We start from the raw sequence: 18,103 nt of genomic DNA on the forward strand, positions 1-18,103 counted from the left end.
AACGTGTTGAACAAAAATACAGGATAAGAATAAACGAAAAGTCATTGACTGTATTTAAATAAAGACTAGGCTCGGTGGCTGTCAGGGTGGCACTGTTGCCTCACAGCAGGAAGGTCCTGGGTTCAATTCCTAGATTGAGCAGTCTGGGTCCTTTCTGTGCATGTTCTCCCTGTCTGCTCCGGTTTCCTCCCACAGTTCAGATGCATGTGAGGTCGGTTGGAGATACAAAATTGTCCATTACTGTGTGACGTTCAAGAAGAAACCTTAAAGCAGCAGCGTATATTGCACAGATGAACCTCCCTTAATGTGTGACACTGGTTTATCTGTGCAATATTGTTGGTCCGGGTCCTTTCTGTGTGGAGTTTGCATGTTCTCCCCGTGTCTGCTTGGGTGTACTCCGGTTTCCTCCCACAGTCCAAAGACATGCAAGTGAGGTGAATTGAAGATACTAAATTGTCCAAGACTGCTTGATATAAACTTGTGAACTGATGAACCTTGTGTAATGAATAATTACTGTTCCTGTCATGAATGTAACCAAAAGGGTAAAAACGATGTTAAATCCTAACAAATAAACAAGCAATATTCGTTATTCATACGTGCAATAATGTAAGGATTTTAATTGTGTGAAATAACTAACAATTTGCAAATTTTTCTTTTTTTCTATTAAATTTTTTTTTTCATTTGCAAATTTCTTTGTTTTAAATTTTTTACTTTTTGCAAATTTTTCCTTTTTCTTTGTTTTAAATTTTTACTATTTGCAAATTTCTTTCTTTGTTTTAAATTTTTTACTTTCTATTTGCAAATGTTTCTTCTTTTTTCTTTGTTTTAAATGAGTGTTTATTCTTCTACATAAGTGGGTACTACTGTAAGAACTCGATAAAGTAGTTCTGATTCTGTATGCAGTGCCTCTTGTTCCCGCGCATGCGCACTAGTGGGTATAGTGGGTGGGAATTAAAGCGAGTGAGAGTCTCTGCTTGTCTTTATGGGTGTGAACGTCTGATCCACAAACCCACCGGCTACGGAAAGTCGGCTTCCTCACAGCCGTGTTCCACACACCGGGTTCAGTAAAGCAGGACGGCGCTGCCGGTGACATGGCGCGGGATTACGATTACCTGTTTAAACTTCTGATCATCGGTGATAGCGGTGAGTCCGGAGCACATCCAGCACGGAAACGGGCCTCCGATAACTCGGCATCAGTTCTGATTTCTCACAGTTTGCGTTGCTCTGTGGTTCCACTCACATGATCTGACTTGTTCTGCCAGGCTAATGCTGCCCGGCTGCTTTAATAGCAAACAAGCTCGTGTAATATTGTGTGTTTAATACAATATAACCTTATAAGCAGGATGCCTGATTTCAGTTCGAGCAAATGTGACGTTTTACAGTTGAATTGTGATGTTTGTTAGTTAGACTAGTAATTTGTGAAGGAAACTTGTTTTATTACAATGCACTTATATATTTAAACTCCTACTAACTGGTTATCTCGATGCTAAAAAGAGAATGTTTAAAATGCGCATACTTGCATACTTCCGTACTGCGCAGTATGTCTAAACATTACCGGCGCAGTTAGTGGTGCACTAATCTTGCATACTAGTTAGTATGAATGTTTTTGGTGGCAGCCGGTGTAAATAAAAGCTACTTCTGTAGTACAGTTAGCTGTGTTTACATACCGCTTTTTATTTTCTGATTTAAAAAAAAATGTTAAATTAAAGTAACTAGTCGCCTGCATTGAGTCGGTAATATGTGTAAATAGTTTAAAATGTGAACTTTATGCAGACATTGTAAAAAGCGACGCTTAAAATTACACTAGCAGAGCAAATAAATGATAAAGTATACAGCTTTGGAAAAAAGACCACTACCATTTTTTTTTTAAAAGTCATTATATGTTAAAAAACCAACACACACGTCTTATCTTAAACCTCAACCGAATCTTATTTAATCTAAAAATATACAAATTACTACTGTCATTACTATACTCTTAAAATAAGACTAACCTGGTGGCAAAAACAGACCTAGCATTGGCTCAGAAGTAGCTGGAGTAAAACAAAAACTAAGTGGAAAAAAGTGTGGAGGGGGGTAAAGATATAGTGATATTAATGTTGCTTACACCCTTAAAATTTAAGACATTGGGTACAAGCAAAAACACCCAAAATACTCTGGATAAGGTGCCAATCCATCACAGGTCTTTGTTCATCCACCCTTCCCCCTCAGACATAGCCAGTCACGTATGTGTAGGTGGCCAGCCGATAGCACCTTGCCCTTTCGCCCCACGCTTCCTTCCTATTCTGCAGCAGTAAAATATGCTAACCTGGCTGTCAGACAGCTAAATAGATGTGATTGGCTATGTGTGAGGGAGTGTATTGCCGAACAGCCTGGCCACTGGGAGGAGTACTTGTAAGTGCGCTCTTAGTGCTGGTCCCAAGCCCAGGTAAAAATAAAGAATGTTGCACGATGAAGGGTGTCTGTCAAAATTCAGCTTTGTTGAAGATGAAGATAAAGATTTACTGTTTAAGTTACAGTCTTAACCTAAAGGAAAAAATTTTCCACAGTGGTAGATCAGATCATTAGACCACTGTGCCACCTCAGCACTCCTGTCTTTTAAAAAGCATTAAACAAAATGTATGAATATATTACTTTGGTAATTGCTTTCACTCTCTTTTTGCAGGTGTGGGGAAAAGCAGTCTACTGCTGAGGTTTGCAGATAACACATTTTCAGGTAGGTTAACAACCATTACAACCTGTATCAAGTAAGATAGTCTAAGCATCGTAGTTTGAGGAAGAGAAAGTTGATTTGCAAATTGGGTAATTAAAAAAAAATCATAGTAGTAGGGATGCCAGTTTTGCCAAATTTTTCTAACCAATAATCGACCGCCGTTTGTTGATGGTTAACCATTTACAAACACACTTACAGCAAGTCATTAAAATAATACAAACATACATCTATATGTACATCAGTAGCATTTTAAACTGCTATTGTGGTAGCTCAGCGGTTAAGGTACAGGACGTGTTTAGGTTGCCTGTTCATTTTACACTATCGCCAAGTACCTACTGTTTGGTCCCTTAGCAAGGCCCTCAGCTGCTTGCATAGTATTCTAAAAAGTACTGTAATAGTACTTTAAATTGACAGTTTGTGCTTAAAAGGCCTTTAGTGAGGCTACATTTAAGTAATTCTTTAAAGAAGAGTGGGCTGCCGCTCAGGTGGCGCAGCAATAAAAAGAAACGCGCTGCAACCAGGGCTGGATTCTGAGAAGCGTGGTATCGAATCCAGCCTTGCTTTACCGGTTCTAAGCTGAGTGGCTATATGAGCAACGATTGGCCGGTTGCTCATGTGGGGGGTGGGACAAAGAACCGGATGTGGGTCTCTCTCTGTCAGAATGCGATTGTGTCTCTGCCGGCTGATTGGAGGCGCTTACACAGAGATGGGAGGGGGTGCCCTTAGGGTGTGTCTCTCCGCATGCAACGCTAGGTGGCGCCAAACTCGTCAATGTGTGCGTGGCAAAGATGCATCTGGCTGCTGCTCGTGTTTCGGAGGGGATACGGGTTAGCTTCAATCACCTCCGTCAGGGCAGGGTTCGGCATAGACAGAGAGGAAGCACGATGCTAATTGAACAATTGGATGCGCTAAAAAGGGGAGAAAAAGGGGTAAAAAGTGGGCTAAAAATTTTAGTGGGCTAAAATTCTGATCTCCAGGTATCAAAAGCGTTTAGTTGCAGTTGTTGCTACCAAAGGTGGAACAACCAGCTATTAAGTTTAGCTTACATACATACATACATATATTACTAACATAGGTCTTGCATAATAGTTGGTTTTCATTAAATTAAACGATCATTTAAAAACCTCGGTGTTATGGGCTGGTTCATGTTTTTCTTGTCTCATATTGCATTTTGTATGAGGATCTGAAACCGTTAAGTGTGACAAATGTGCCGTAATAGAGGAAATCAGGCGCTACTGCGACCTACCTAGTTTAAAGGACAGGTACAGTGAACATATTCTGCTTTCTAAGTGCACACTTCTACTTACTTTCAATGAACAGATTTTTACTTTTAGGTTATAATAAATAACTTGTACAGTTCCATTAACATTTTGTCACTTACTACAGGTCAATAATGCTTCCATATTTCAGGTAACTACATAACCACTATCGGTGTGGACTTTAAAATCCGGACAGTGGATATAAACGGAGAGAAGGTAAAGCTGCAGATTTGGGACACAGCAGGACAGGAACGGTTCCGTACCATTACGTCAACGTAAGTACCTTAGTTTGCCTTGCTGTACACAAAACTAGACCTTAGTTCACAGCACAGGGGCGGCATGGTGGCTCAGTGTGTACCACTGTCGCCTCACAGCAAGAAGGTTCTGGGTTCGATCCCCAGGTGGGGCGGTTCTGTGTGGAGTTGGCATGTTCCCCGTGTCTTCACGGGTTTCCTCCTAAATTGCCATGACTGTGTTTGACATTTAACTTGTGGACTGATGAATCTTGTGTAATGAGTAGCTACCGTTTCTGTCATGAATGTAACCAAAGTGTAAAACATGACGTTAAAATCCTTATAAATAAATAAATACAATGAACCCTGTATATGTAATATGGCCAAAGAATGTGGACACCCTTCCTGAGTTTAGTTGGTTTACCCACACCCAAAGCTAACAAGTGTTTAAAATAAATTATATAGAATAAAATGCTCACAGCTTTGTGACAACAGTCCATTTCCTGTTCCAGCATTAATGTCTTACTTTGTAAAAACTTCAATAATACATTTTACTTCAGGAACATATTGACCCCTAAATTTTGCAGTAAAAGTTTAAATCCTGAGTGTGAGATGTACAGTAACAGGTAAATTACTCCGTGCTATGTTTAGCTTTGTCAGGTTTACGTGATCACCACCCTGTTTGGCAAGATGAGCAGTCTTACTTCCTTTTTCAGAAGTCTGAACTACCTTCTTTTTAGTCGACTCTAGTAACCCAGTTTCATTACACAAAAGTTCAGAGATTAGAATTCACTTTTTAGTTTTGGTTTTTATTTCATTTGTCATTTCTAACAATCCTGAGTGTGAATCATCGGCTGTTGGTTGCTTTAGATATTAAAGACCAAATTCTATTTGCTTATCATTAAATATGTAAAATAATGTTTTAATTAAATTTGACTTTAAACTTGATCTCTTCTTATGGTTCCCCTCCCCCAAAAAGCCACAAGGCTTTGTTTTATTTTCAGTTGAAATATCCACTTCACATTTGCAATATCTTTGACATTATACTTATTAACAAAAAAGGTCTCCTAGGTTTAAAAACAAACAAACCAAAAAACCAAACTGATAGGACTGATTGATTGGACACATCAAATGAATAGGGGGCAGTTGTAGCCTAGCTGTTAAGGTACTGGACTAGTAATTTAAAGGTCGCAACTCTGCCAGGTTGCCACTGTTGGGCCCTTGACCCTCAATTGCTTAGGCTGTATAGTGTCACAGAACTGTAAGTAGCTTTGGATAATAAAAAAAAAACTCTCTTTAAATAAGTTTATATAAAATATGGACACAAACTCTGTAGCTTTATTCTACAGTATATTGAAATCAAGCATCAGCTATTGAAAGTGAATATTAATGACTATTTCAACCATCAGCATTGATCGAACAATAACCTTTTTTGTTAGTTCATTGGTGTAACAGATTAACCAGTTAATCATTTAGATTCTTAGTGGGTTTTATCAGGTAACTCTATGGTTACTTGTTTTAAAAGGTGATTGGATTATAACGATTTTCACAGCCATGAATTAGGTAGGAACTTAACTATGAATAATACGTTATTAATTATTTCATTTAAATTAACTTTTCTGCACTGAATGCATTTTTTGTTGTATTATGGCTTCACTGTTTATCAGTCACACTAAAACCTGTTTGTTGTGAGAAAGTCAAGTATCAGACTATCAGTCTTGGATGAGGTAAACAGACCAGATATTGTTGATAAGCTCTGCTGGTATGCAGTAGCACAGCAGTATGCTCTGTCATTACATTAGACTAAGTGAATTCTTTATTCTGCAGCTTTGTCCAAACAGCAGCAGGCAAGATATAGCAGTCATAGACAATGTCGCTGACATTGCCCAGAATAATGGCTAGTGTTTGTGCTAAGCATGTGTAAGGTCAAATTCCTAATTATGTGTTAAACAAGGTTTTCTTGCTGTAAACAAGCTCGGCAGTAAACTTGAAATAGAGCTCTTCAGTTGTAAAGGCTTTTATGGCTCATCTCAGGTGACCACTTCCTGTCAGTAGAAACAGTTAAGAGGAAATGATGCAGACACAGGTCACCATGGCTGCCCCATCCCCCTTCTAACTGCATAAATGTTTTCTCTCGGTGTAAATTTAAGCTGTATGCCTAGGGTTAAGTTAAGGCTTTTACAGTTGGAAAACCCAGGAGCACATTGAAAATCTTCAAACATACATTATATTTTAATTATTTTGGTCAGTTTCTGTGTTGCCATCAAACGTTTATTGAAAAACGTTATTACACTAACTGCCCTAAAATAATAATAACATTGTCTCCAATTTACAGTTGAAGTCATACATTTACTTGCACTTGTAAAATACACTGTACAGTATAATGAACATCTGACCATGAGCTTGTTGGACAATTCACCTCACTTGAATGTCTTTGGGCTGTGGGAGGAAACCGGAGCTCCTGGAGGATACCCATGCAGACACGGGGAGAACATGCAAACTCCACACAGAAAGAACCTGGACCACTTCACCTGCGAATCGAACCCAGGACCTTCTTTCTGTAAGCCACTGAGCCAGTGTTCCCACCCTGTATTGCTGTGTTTTTCCAGTTTAATCCAACATGTCTGTGAGTAATAGATTTGAAGCACAGTGTCTGATATAACTGCCCACACTGTTTTAACATGCACCTAGAACATGTCATGCATGAGTTTAAACTTGTGTAAACACTTGTGTAAGCAATGTTGGGACCTTGACTTTATCCTCATCTACTGTGTTTGTGTCATCGGGCAACAAAACATACATACATGGTGTAAAAATGTTGGTGGATTGGATTAGAAAATTAATTTGTACCATTCTTCACAATCGGTATAAACCTAATTGTTTATTGTTCTGATGTTTGGAGACTAATGACGTTTTAATTTTTTTTGCAGGTACTACAGAGGTACACATGGTGTGATAGTAGTGTATGACGTCACAAGTGCAGAGTCATTTGTAAATGTCAAGAGATGGCTTCATGAAATTAATCAAAACTGTGACGATGTTTGTCGAATATTAGGTAAGTGCTACTGTTGATCGATTTTTGCTTTGACAAACTGAGTTTTTTATAACATGGTACTTGAATAAAGTTGCAGGATGACCTGAAAACAGCAGGAACAACAGTTATACAGTAAACAATGAACAATGCATTGGACATCAATTATCTTCATTCTTACACCAGTTCCACTTTTGCTGAAAATGAAAGCAATAGCTTGGCCTGTCAGTTGTATGATCCCAGAAACACCATAACCATTGTGAAGTATGGTTAAGTAAGGTGGGAGCATCATGATATGGGGCTGCTTCTCTGCAGACGGTACTGGGGCAATACACATCGTCCAAAAAACATGAAAGTAGAAATTCATAGGTGCTACTTAAGAGACAAATTTATTCTCATTAGAATAGTGTAGAATGAGTCTTGGAGGAGGTATATTAGCTGTCATGTGACTCAGCTATTATGTGGACATTGATAACAAAAAAACAAACCCATGCCTGTTGTGACACTGTTTTTACACATAGATATAAATGCAGCGTAAATAAAATGATATCACAGCAAAGTTTATTGCCCTTTGGTGCTAATTTCCTTCTACTTTTTATATCATAGTGGGTAATAAAAATGACGACCCTGACTCGAAAGTGGTGGAGACCAACGACGCACAGAAGTTTGCAGAGCAGATGGGAATTCAGCTTTTCGAAACAAGTGCCAAGGAGAACATCAACATAGAGGATGTAAGTAAGCCATGAGCCTACAGGGCTTGAAATGATTGGGACGGGTGGGGGTGGGGAAACATGATTTTTCATCCAGCCTTCCCTCCCTCACACATTGCCATCACTTTGATAATAAGTTAGCGAGTAATATTAAATCACAAAGCTTAAGAAGGTGTTTTACTTGCTAGTAACTCATGCTTACATTGCCTGTGTATTTAGGGTGTAGCTTTTGGGGAAGAATAAAGGGGTCCCATGAGGCTTTGGAAGATTTGGCTATGAGCATTGTTTTAAACACACATTGACTACGCCCACAAGCTTCCTAAAACCTGCCCCTGTTAAACACAGGAGAAATTTACTCAAAGACACAAGCAGCTCCAACGTCTCCAACTTTAGAAATAGGCTTCCTGTTTGATTTAATTCTCCTAGAGATGTTTTAAGCACCGCTGTATTTCTGGCATATTATGTACAATACCTTGATCCCTCCTATACAGATTGTAGAGCCTCATACGCCAGGGGGTAGAAAATAACTTTTGAAATTGTGACACACCCAACACCTTTAAACCAAAATACTTTACAAGTTTCTTTAGACTTTTAATCTCATTAAAGATAAAGCCTGGAACCAGAAGGCTACTGTTAAACTGAAGGAGTGTCATATATTAAGCCAGTTGATTCGAGAGGTCACATTATGTCTCACAATTAATTAAGCTTGTTATGGTGTCATTGTAATTCGATTGCCACTTGTGAGCAACGGAGCCACTTGTGTCATTTTTATCAGTTTGGATTCCGTTGGTGGCATTTACCAGACACTTTTATCCAATGCAACATTTTCATTTTCAGCATTTAGCAGACGCCTTTATCCAAAGCGACTTACAGGAGTGTGACAGTATACAATCTGAGCAATTGAGGGTTAAGGGCCTTGCTCAAGGGCCCAACAGCAGCAACCTGGCAGTGGTGGGGCTTGAACCAGCGACCTTTTGATTACTAGTCCAGTACCCTAACCACTAGGCTACGGCTTGCCCCTTATATAAACATTCACAGGATAACAACACAAAGGAAACTGAAAACCAGCTGGAAACAAGTAAAATATTCAAATGAATAAGTATGGTGTGTCAGCAGTGCTAACATCCTAATGCAGTGACTGTCAGTTTACTTACAGTTATGACTGAATGCTATTAAGGGTTGAAGGCCTTGTTCAGGATTAAACTGGCAACCTTCTGATTACTGGTCCAGTACCTGAACCTCTGAGCTACGACTGCCTACTGCAAAAGCAAGGGACAGTTGTGGCCTAGTGGTTAAGGTACTGGACTAGTAATCCAAAGGTTGCTGGTTTAAGCCCCGCCACTGTTGGGCCCTTGAGCAAGGCCCTTAACCCTCAATTGCTTAGACGACATACTGTCACTGTACTGTAAGTTGCTTTGGATAAAAGCGTCTGTTAAATGCTGAAAATGTAAATGTACTGCTTTAGATAAATCCATTCAATAACACTGCCTGCTTACATACCATCAAAATAGTAACTCTTGTAATAACTCTATGTATGAAAAGTCTTTGTTTCATCGGTGACAGAATATGAGGAGTATATGTTTTTAATACATTGTGTTTACCATCAGAATCAAAATAAAACCAAATAGATTTTAATAGAATCAAAACCCTAAGGGTTTAATTAGTAAAATATTTTTAATAGTTTCTAATGAGCACTGTCTTCCCTGGTCAGCATGTGAAAAAAGCGTAATGACTGAGTGCACAGAGCCGAGTGCACTTAAACTTTTATATCCTCCCCAAGACGCTTAAAAAAGGGATGTTTATCTACAACCTGTACTCATTGTTGTTCCTGATTAAGCTCTGAAATATCAACATGCTCATCATGAGAAGGAACAAGTACTGGTGGTAGAGACTGGTGACAGATTACTGGTGGTATTACTACATTGCATGTAAATAAATCCTTGCAAAACCAGAAAATAATAATTAGAAAACTGGTTATGTGAATTGTTGAAGGATTTTGTTACTGTGTGTAAAACATACTCTTCATAAATACAGTGTATCACAGAAGTGAGTACACCCCTCACATTTCTGCAGATATTTAAGTATATCTTTTCATGGGACAACACTGACAAAATGACACTTTGACACAATGAAAAGTAGTCTGTGTGCAGCTTATATAACAGTGTAAATTTATTCTTCCCTCAAAATAACTCAATATACAGCCATTAATGTCTAAACCACTGGTAACAAAAGTGAGTACACCCCTTATTGAAAGTTCCTGAAGTGTCAATATTTTGTGTGGCCACCATTATTTCCCAGAACTGCCTTAACTCTCCTGGGCATGGAGTTTACCAGAGCTTCACAGGTTGCCACTGGAATGCTTTTCCACTCCTCCATGACGACATCACGGAGCTGGCGGATATTCGAGACTTTGCGCTCCTCCACCTTCCGCTTGAGGATGCCCCAAAGATGTTCTATTGGGTTTAGGTCTGGAGACATGCTTGGCCAGTCCATCACCTTTACCCTCAGCCTCTTCAATAAAGCAGTGGTCGTCTTAGAGGTGTGTTTGGGGTCATTATCATGCTGGAACACTGCCCTGCGACCCAGTTTCCGGAGGGAGGGGATCATGCTCTGCTTCAGTATTTCACAGTACATATTGGAGTTCATGTGTCCCTCAATGAAATGTAACTCCCCAACACCTGCTGCACTCATGCAGCCCCAGACCATGGCATTCCCACCACCATGCTTGACTGTAGGCATGACACACTTATCTTTGTACTCCTCACCTGATTGCCGCCACACATGCTTGAGACCATCTGAACCAAACAAATTAATCTTGGTCTCATCAGACCATAGGACATGGTTCCAGTAATCCATGTCCTTTGTTGACATGTCTTCAGCAAACTGTTTGCGGGCTTTCTTGTGTAGAGACTTCAGAAGAGGCTTCCTTCTGGGGTGACAGCCATGCAGACCAATTTGATGTAGTGTGCGGCGTATGGTCTGAGCACTGACAGGCTGACCCCCCACCTTTTCAATCTCTGCAGCAATGCTGACAGCACTCCTGCGCCTATCTTTCAAAGACAGCAGTTGGATGTGACGCTGAGCACGTGCACTCAGCTTCTTTGGACAACCAACGCGAGGTCTGTTCTGAGTGGATCCTGCTCTTTTAAAACGCTGGATGATCTTGGCCACTGTGCTGCAGCTCAGTTTCAGGGTGTTGGCAATCTTCTTGTAGTCTTGGCCATCTTCATGTAGCGCAACAATTCGTCTTTTAAGATCCTCAGAGAGTTATTTGCAATGAGGTACCATGTTGGAACTTTCAGTGACCAGTATGAGAGAGTGTGAGAGCTGTACTACTAAATTGAACACACCTGCTCCCTATGCACACCTGAGACCTAGTAACACTAACAAATCACATGACATTTTGGAGGGAAAATGACAAGCAGTGCTCAATTTGGACATTTAGGGGTGTAGTCTCTTAGGGGTGTACTCACTTTTGTTGCCGGTGGTTTAGACATTAATGGCTGTATATTGAGTTATTTTGAGGGAAGAATAAATTTACACTGTTATATAAGCTGCACACAGACTACTTTTCATTGTGTCAAAGTGTCATTTTGTCAGTGTTGTCCCATGAAAAGATATACTTAAATATCTGCAGAAATGTGAGGGGTGTACTCACTTTTGTGATACACTGTATGTAATTACAGACGCTTTCGCTTTCAGCTATATGCCATGTGTCACTGCATATTAAAAATAGCTGGTTTAGTAGTCTGTATTCATGACCTTTTGCCAGCTCTACATTGACTTTGACAAGGAAATGGGACCCCCCACAGTAAAGATGAAATCTTATTTTAATTTATACAACCTGCTTCTGTCAATTATAACACCTTGTTACCTTGACAACGTAAAACTGTGGTATTTTATAACGATGTCACAGTGTAACACTCTTTTTCACACTCCTGAGTCACAGGAGAAGATGACTTTCATTGTGAAATTTAAAACAACAGCCAGTTGCTAAAATAGAAAACTGACAGTCACTGCATTAGGATGTTAGCACTGCTGACGCACCATACTTACTCATTTGAATATTTTACTTGTTTCCAGCTGGTTTCTGGCTTCCTTTGCATTGCTATCCTGTGATTGTTTATATAATTGTCTTTAGCACTTGTGTACGGCAAAGAACAGAAACTTTGATGCTCTGTGTCAGGCTGTACATGTTTAAATCTCTGGTTCTCATAGAATATAGCAGACAGGCTGGAGGGAGGCTAGTTGGTTGTTTATGTTGGAGGAAGATGGGTCCTTTGTGACTCTGAAATAGATACAGTGTTGTTATTCATTCATTCATTCATTCTACACATTTAGCAGACGCCTTTATCCAAAGCGACTTAGAGTAGTGTGACAGTATACAGTCTGAGCACTTGAGGGTTAGGGCCTTGCAATTCAAAGGGTCAAGGGCCCAACAATCACAACCTGGCAGTGGTGGGGTTAAAACCAGCGACCTTCTGATTACTAGTCCAGTACCTTAACCACTAGGCTACAACTGCCCCATTGTCATCAGATTGTCATCAGCTCAGGTTTCTCTTGTGTATTTCCCTGAAATGTGTTAAATAATGACATTTTTAGGTTCTGGTATCATACAATGTTTTCATAATTTGTTACCAGCCTGGTCAGGTGCTCAACAGACACAATTGTCTGAGTGTCCAGAGTAAAGGACAGATAGGGAATCACCTCATTACTGTGATAACAGTGACTCTTATTGACTGGTTGAAGTGTGGCTGCAAGTGTGGAAGAATATAGGGAAAATATCCTTCTGTATGTGTTTGGGCTCTGTGCTTAAGAAATTAAATATAACCATCAATTTAAATAAGATATACCTTGGCTAGTCTTGGATCTGCTTCTGCTCATATTGCATATTTTGAGTGAAGCTCTTGTTTAAACTAGTTGTAGGAGAGCTAGATGAAGAAAGAGGGCAGAGGTTGCAGACAGGAAAACTCTTAGGGTCATGTCTGAAATATTTAGAGGCTAAAGGCTTCAGCCTTGTATATAACGTTTAAAAAACACTACAGACTTCAATTTTTCACTCTCATCCTGTAAACTGCCAGCTTGTGGTGTGACCTGACCAAGCCCTTATTGTGAACATCATGTTTCCAACTACCCAGCTTGATACGCAGGATTTTTTAGAATTAGTTACATTATATTTGCAAACAATCGACAATGGATTACCTAAAGACCTACATAATGTTTTACTGTCAACATTCAATGTTACCAAAACTGAATGAGGTTATAAGGTTCAAAAGTTAAAAGCATCTTGACCAATTCACATTGGAACTACTGGGTTAATGGAAATAAACCCAGGATGTCCAGTCCATTAAATATGAAGTAAGATGTTTTGGTGCTATTGATTTTTTAATGTGATAAACATTGTATTATTGCTCTAGTAGCACCCTAGTAGCACCATAGCAGAGTCCTATAATGTTTGGTTAGATTTTGGTTAGAGCAAGAAGTCTGAAAGCCTATTTTAATCACAATCTTTCCAAATTCTTCAGGCTCTTGGGATCTGTCTTGTGGACTAGACTTACCTCACATGCTTTTATGGTTTGTGGTTTTGGCTAGAGGATTGCCAAAAAGCCTTTTTAGTTCTCTATGTCGGTGATCCCAAACATTTTTTGCATCACGGACCTGATTCATATAAGATATAATTTCACAGACCGGCGTGAGTGTTTTTCAATGCAACGAAATGCTCCCACCTAGGGGTGATATAAGACAATAACACTTGAAGTGTGTTGGAAATAGAAGCAGTGTTTTCATTGCTTTTGTAGTGACCTCTAATTATTTATTCTTTCTGTGTGTAAGAAATGTAATAGATGACGGTCCCGGTCTGTGGTCCAAATTGTCATTTAGATCCAAATCAGTCAATACTGTGGTTGTATCCACCAATTACATGTGCTTATGTTTGTATAAAATAAAAAGGGCTTTTTTCTGGCATCTTCCAAATAACATCTTGGCATTGATGTTGCATCAGATTTAGGGACTGACCCCAAACTTCTCTGTAATCCCTGGACAACCTCCTCATTGTCTGTTTTTTTTTTACACAACATTTTTACACAGTATAGTGCATATAGTGTCTGCATATGTACAGTGTATCACAAAAGTGAGTACACCCCTCACATTTCTGCAGATATTTAAGTATATCTTTTCATGGGACAACACTGACAAAATGACACTTTGACACAATGAAAAGTAGTCTGTGTGCAGCTTATATAACAGTGTAAATTTATTCTTCCCTCAAAATAACTCAATATACAGCCATTAATGTCTAAACCACCGGCAACAAAAGTGAGTACACCCCTTAGTGAAAGTTTCTGAAGTGTCAATATTTTGTGTGGCCACCATTATTTCCCAGAACTGCCTTAACTCTCCTGGGCATGGAGTTTACCAGAGCTTCACAGGTTGCCACTGGAATGCTTTTCCACTCCTCCATGACGACATCACGGAGCTGGCGGATATTCGAGACTTTGCGCTCCTCCACCTTCCGCTTAAGGATGCCCCAAAGATGTTCTATTGGGTTTAGGTCTGGAGACATGCTTGGCCAGTCCAACACCTTTACCCTCAGCCTCTTCAATAAAGCAGTGGTCGTCTTAGAGGTGTGTTTGGGGTCATTATCATGCTGGAATACTGCCCTGCGACCCAGTTTCCGGAGGGAGGGGATCATGCTCTGCTTCAGTATTTCACAGTACATATTGGAGTTCATGTGTCCCTCAATGAAATGTAACTCCCCAACACCTGCTGCACTCATGCAGCTCCAGACCATGGCATTCCAACCACCATGCTTGACTGTAGGCATGACACACTTATCTTTGTACTCCTCACCTGATTTCCGCCACACATGCTTGAGACCATCTGGACCAAACAAATTAATCTTGGTCTCATCAGACCATAGGACATGGTTCCAGTAATCCATGTCCTTTGTTGACATGTCTTCAGCAAACTGTTTGCGGGCTTTCTTGTGTAGAGACTTCAGAAGAGGCTTCCTTCTGGGGTGACAGCCATGCAGACCAATTTGATGTAGTGTGCGGCGTATGGTCTGAGCACTGACAGGCTGACCCCCCACCTTTTCAATCTCTGCAGCAATGCTGACAGCACTCCTGCGCCTATCTTTCAAAGACAGCAGTTGGATGTGACGCTGAGCACGTGCACTCAGCTTCTTTGGACGACCAACGCGAGGTCTGTTCTGAGTGGACCCTGCTCTTTTAAAACGCTGGATGATCTTGGCCACTGTGCTGCAGCTCAGTTTCAGGGTGTTGGCAATCTTCTTGTAGCCTTGGCCATCTTCATGTAGCGCAACAATTCGTCTTTTAAGATCCTCAGAGAGTTCTTTGCCATGAGGTGCCATGTTGGAACTTTCAGTGACCAGTATGAGAGAGTGTGAGAGCTGTACTACTAAATTGAACACACCTGCTCCCTATGCACACCTGAGACCTAGTAACACTAACAAGCCACATGACATTTTGGAGGGAAAATGACAAGCAGTGCTCAATTTGGACATTTAGGTGTGTAGTCTCTTAGGGGTGTACTCACTTTTGTTGCCGGTGGTTTAGACATTAATGGCTGTATATTGAGTTATTTTGAGGGAAGAATAAATTTACACTGTTATATAAGCTGCACACAGACTACTTTTCATTGTGTCAAAGTGTCATTTTGTCAGTGTTGTCCCATGAAAAAATATACTTAAATATCTGCAGAAATGTGAGGGGTGTACTCACTTTTGTGATACACTGTATCTTAAATCTATTGTTTGCTTTTTCTCTTCCTTTAGATGTTTAACTGCATTACAGAACTTGTTCTCAGAGCAAAGAAAGAGTCAGTGGCCAGGCAGCAGCAGCAACAGCAGAGTGAAGTAGTAAACCTCAACAGGAGTAGCAGACGCAAGAAGAAATGCTGCTAACAGACTGAACTTAAACACTTTTGCCCTGTCAGAGCCAACTGAACATGCCACTAAACTGACAAGTGCTCAACACAGAACACAGCCTCATGAAAAAAGACCAGCCGATATTAAGAGTCTATATCTATTTTAAGATTTATTTGTGAAATATATCATCCTATGGACTTGAACACTTTTTAAAGGACTTGTGGAGACTTAAATGTTTTTATGAGGAAGAGTTTCAAGTGGTACCTGTGTCCTTTATTGGGAGAAAGGATTAAGGAAGCCTGATGCCATAATGACCTTTACAGGAGACTGAAATGCTTTCCTTGTGCATATTTTTAATGGATTAAAATTAGTTTTCTGTCTTAAAAGCATGTGTAATACATTTACATTTTTGGCATTTAGCAGATGCCTTTATCCAAAGCAACTTACAGTACTGTAACAGTATACAGTCTGAGCAATTTGAGTGTTAAGGGCCTTGCTCAAGGGCCCAACAGCAGCAACCTGGCAGTGTTGGGGTTTTTAACCAGCGACCTTGATTTTGGTTGAGCACGTAGCCACTGATGCACCACTGCTTTCACATCATCACATGAAATTCTTCTTCCCCGTAAAGCTTCTTTGAGCGTCCAAAAAGGTGGAAATCAGATGGCGCTAAATCCGGACTATAAGCATCTCTCAATCTCTCAGACACGACCAATTACTACTCCTGCCACCCTCATTGTTTCCAATGAAAATATAAAAGTGTGAAAACTTTTTAAAGATCCCTTGTATTTATCATATTTAAGTTTTTAAACCCTAAAACCTCTGTTGTAGTAAATGAAACAAATTGTACATTCCAGTGCTCAACTATCTATATAGTCTTATTGGCAACTACAGTTTTCTGTGTAACCAAACTGATTTGAAGGGAAAGTGCAGGGCTTGAAGGTATGCATAATGTTTTATATATAAACAGTAAAGTATAACAGAAGAAATGTACACAAATGTTGAATTAAACATATAAAATATATATTTTAAAAATTGAGCCTTAAAATTGTGTGTGCATATCAGTATTGTGATCCACATGATGTACAGCTGCTACATATACAAACACACATTTCTGTACATAGACATTACTAGATGTGTGTTTATATATGTGTAAGCTTATTGATCTGGTGTACACTGGAGTTTATTTTGATATTTTGCCACTCATTGTTCCCCTTATCATGAATCTAAATAATAATAAACCTTTTTAAATAAGAAATGGTATTGCTTCAATGCTACATGTAATTATCTGATTCATTATTTTATATTTATTTTTATATTTATTTTTACTAACCAGTCTTGGTCAGAGGGCTGCACAACCCAAAAAAACTCCTTTCAAACAAATCAGTTTATTAAACATCTGCCCTGCTATACAAGCCCTAGGCAACTGTGTTACTGTAAAGTTGGAATGTTTATTTTTCATATGTTACCTTTTTTTAATTTTTCCAAAAACAGGGTGGCATGGAGTCTCCACTGGTACAGTGGATATAGCAGAGGAACACTGGACCTGAGAACATGCGTTTAATACTTAAATTTACTCAGTATTGTTTTGTTTGTTCCCTCCGTGCCCACGTAAGTGTTCCTTCGGTTACTCTGCACATATTTTTGTAAGGTTGGAGAAAATCAGAGTGTATCTTTCCTAGGTGTAAGTGAGTGAATGGATGAATGTGTGGTACCTGTAAATACAGTGAATTGGTGCTTTGTCTGCCTTCATAAAACCTTGAAAACCCTGTGAAATCTTCACAGTCCAATTGTCCTCTGATGAGCATGTTTTATTTACTGGCTTGTTGTGCTCTTCTGTAATTATGCATGCTCCTGTGTAGTCCAAGCTGTTAATTTATTCATTGGGCATTTTGCTCCAGTTGTCCTCATTTGTCCCTCCTGCTGGCACAGTGAGCAAAACTTGTGTTAGCATGGCAGCTCCATCTGCTGCTCTACTGTAGCTGTTAGCTTCTACAATTGACTTTTAACATTCATCCTATCATTTGTGTAGGTCAGGACCTTCTACAAAAAACGCTCTGCTCACATAAATACATACCAGTCTTCTCCACGAAGGTCCACAGAATTTTGGTTTACATCGAAGGGGACCAGTATTATCCACAAGGGTCCACAGGTTGGCTGCAGGTTCATACGAACCAGGTATTATATAACTGCACTGGTGTTTGCAAACCAAAATCACTGTTAAATCAGGTAAACTTGTACTTGGTTAGTATAAAAACTTGCAACTACGTCGACC

General features: G+C 39.6%; 1 protein-coding gene across 1 annotated transcript; it reads left to right on the forward strand.

Moving 5' to 3' along the window:
• Positions 1 to 996: 996 nt before the first annotated feature.
• rab35a (RAB35, member RAS oncogene family a) lies at positions 997 to 17,064 on the forward strand. The gene is made up of 6 exons (XM_062988515.1): positions 997 to 1,143; positions 2,663 to 2,713; positions 4,121 to 4,244; positions 7,133 to 7,257; positions 7,840 to 7,964; positions 15,739 to 17,064. Exons 1-6 carry the CDS (start codon positions 1,092 to 1,094, stop codon positions 15,865 to 15,867), a joined length of 606 nt encoding a protein of 201 aa, XP_062844585.1. The 5' UTR covers positions 997 to 1,091; the 3' UTR covers positions 15,868 to 17,064.
• Positions 17,065 to 18,103: the final 1,039 nt, after the last annotated feature.

Source organism: Trichomycterus rosablanca, chromosome 26, assembly GCF_030014385.1.
Source record: "Trichomycterus rosablanca isolate fTriRos1 chromosome 26, fTriRos1.hap1, whole genome shotgun sequence".
NCBI lineage: Eukaryota > Metazoa > Chordata > Actinopteri > Siluriformes > Trichomycteridae > Trichomycterus > Trichomycterus rosablanca.

Excerpts from the sequence above, each read along its gene's own strand:
- rab35a (XM_062988515.1), top strand. The coding sequence starts at position 1,092 with ATGGCGCGGGATTACGATTACCTGTTTAAACTTCTGATCATCGGTGAT. Across the intron at positions 2,714-4,120 it reads TGCAGATAACACATTTTCAG|GTAACTACATAACCACTATC; the intron begins GTAGGTTAACAA and ends TCCATATTTCAG. Across the intron at positions 7,965-15,738 it reads AGAACATCAACATAGAGGAT|ATGTTTAACTGCATTACAGA; the intron begins GTAAGTAAGCCA and ends CTCTTCCTTTAG.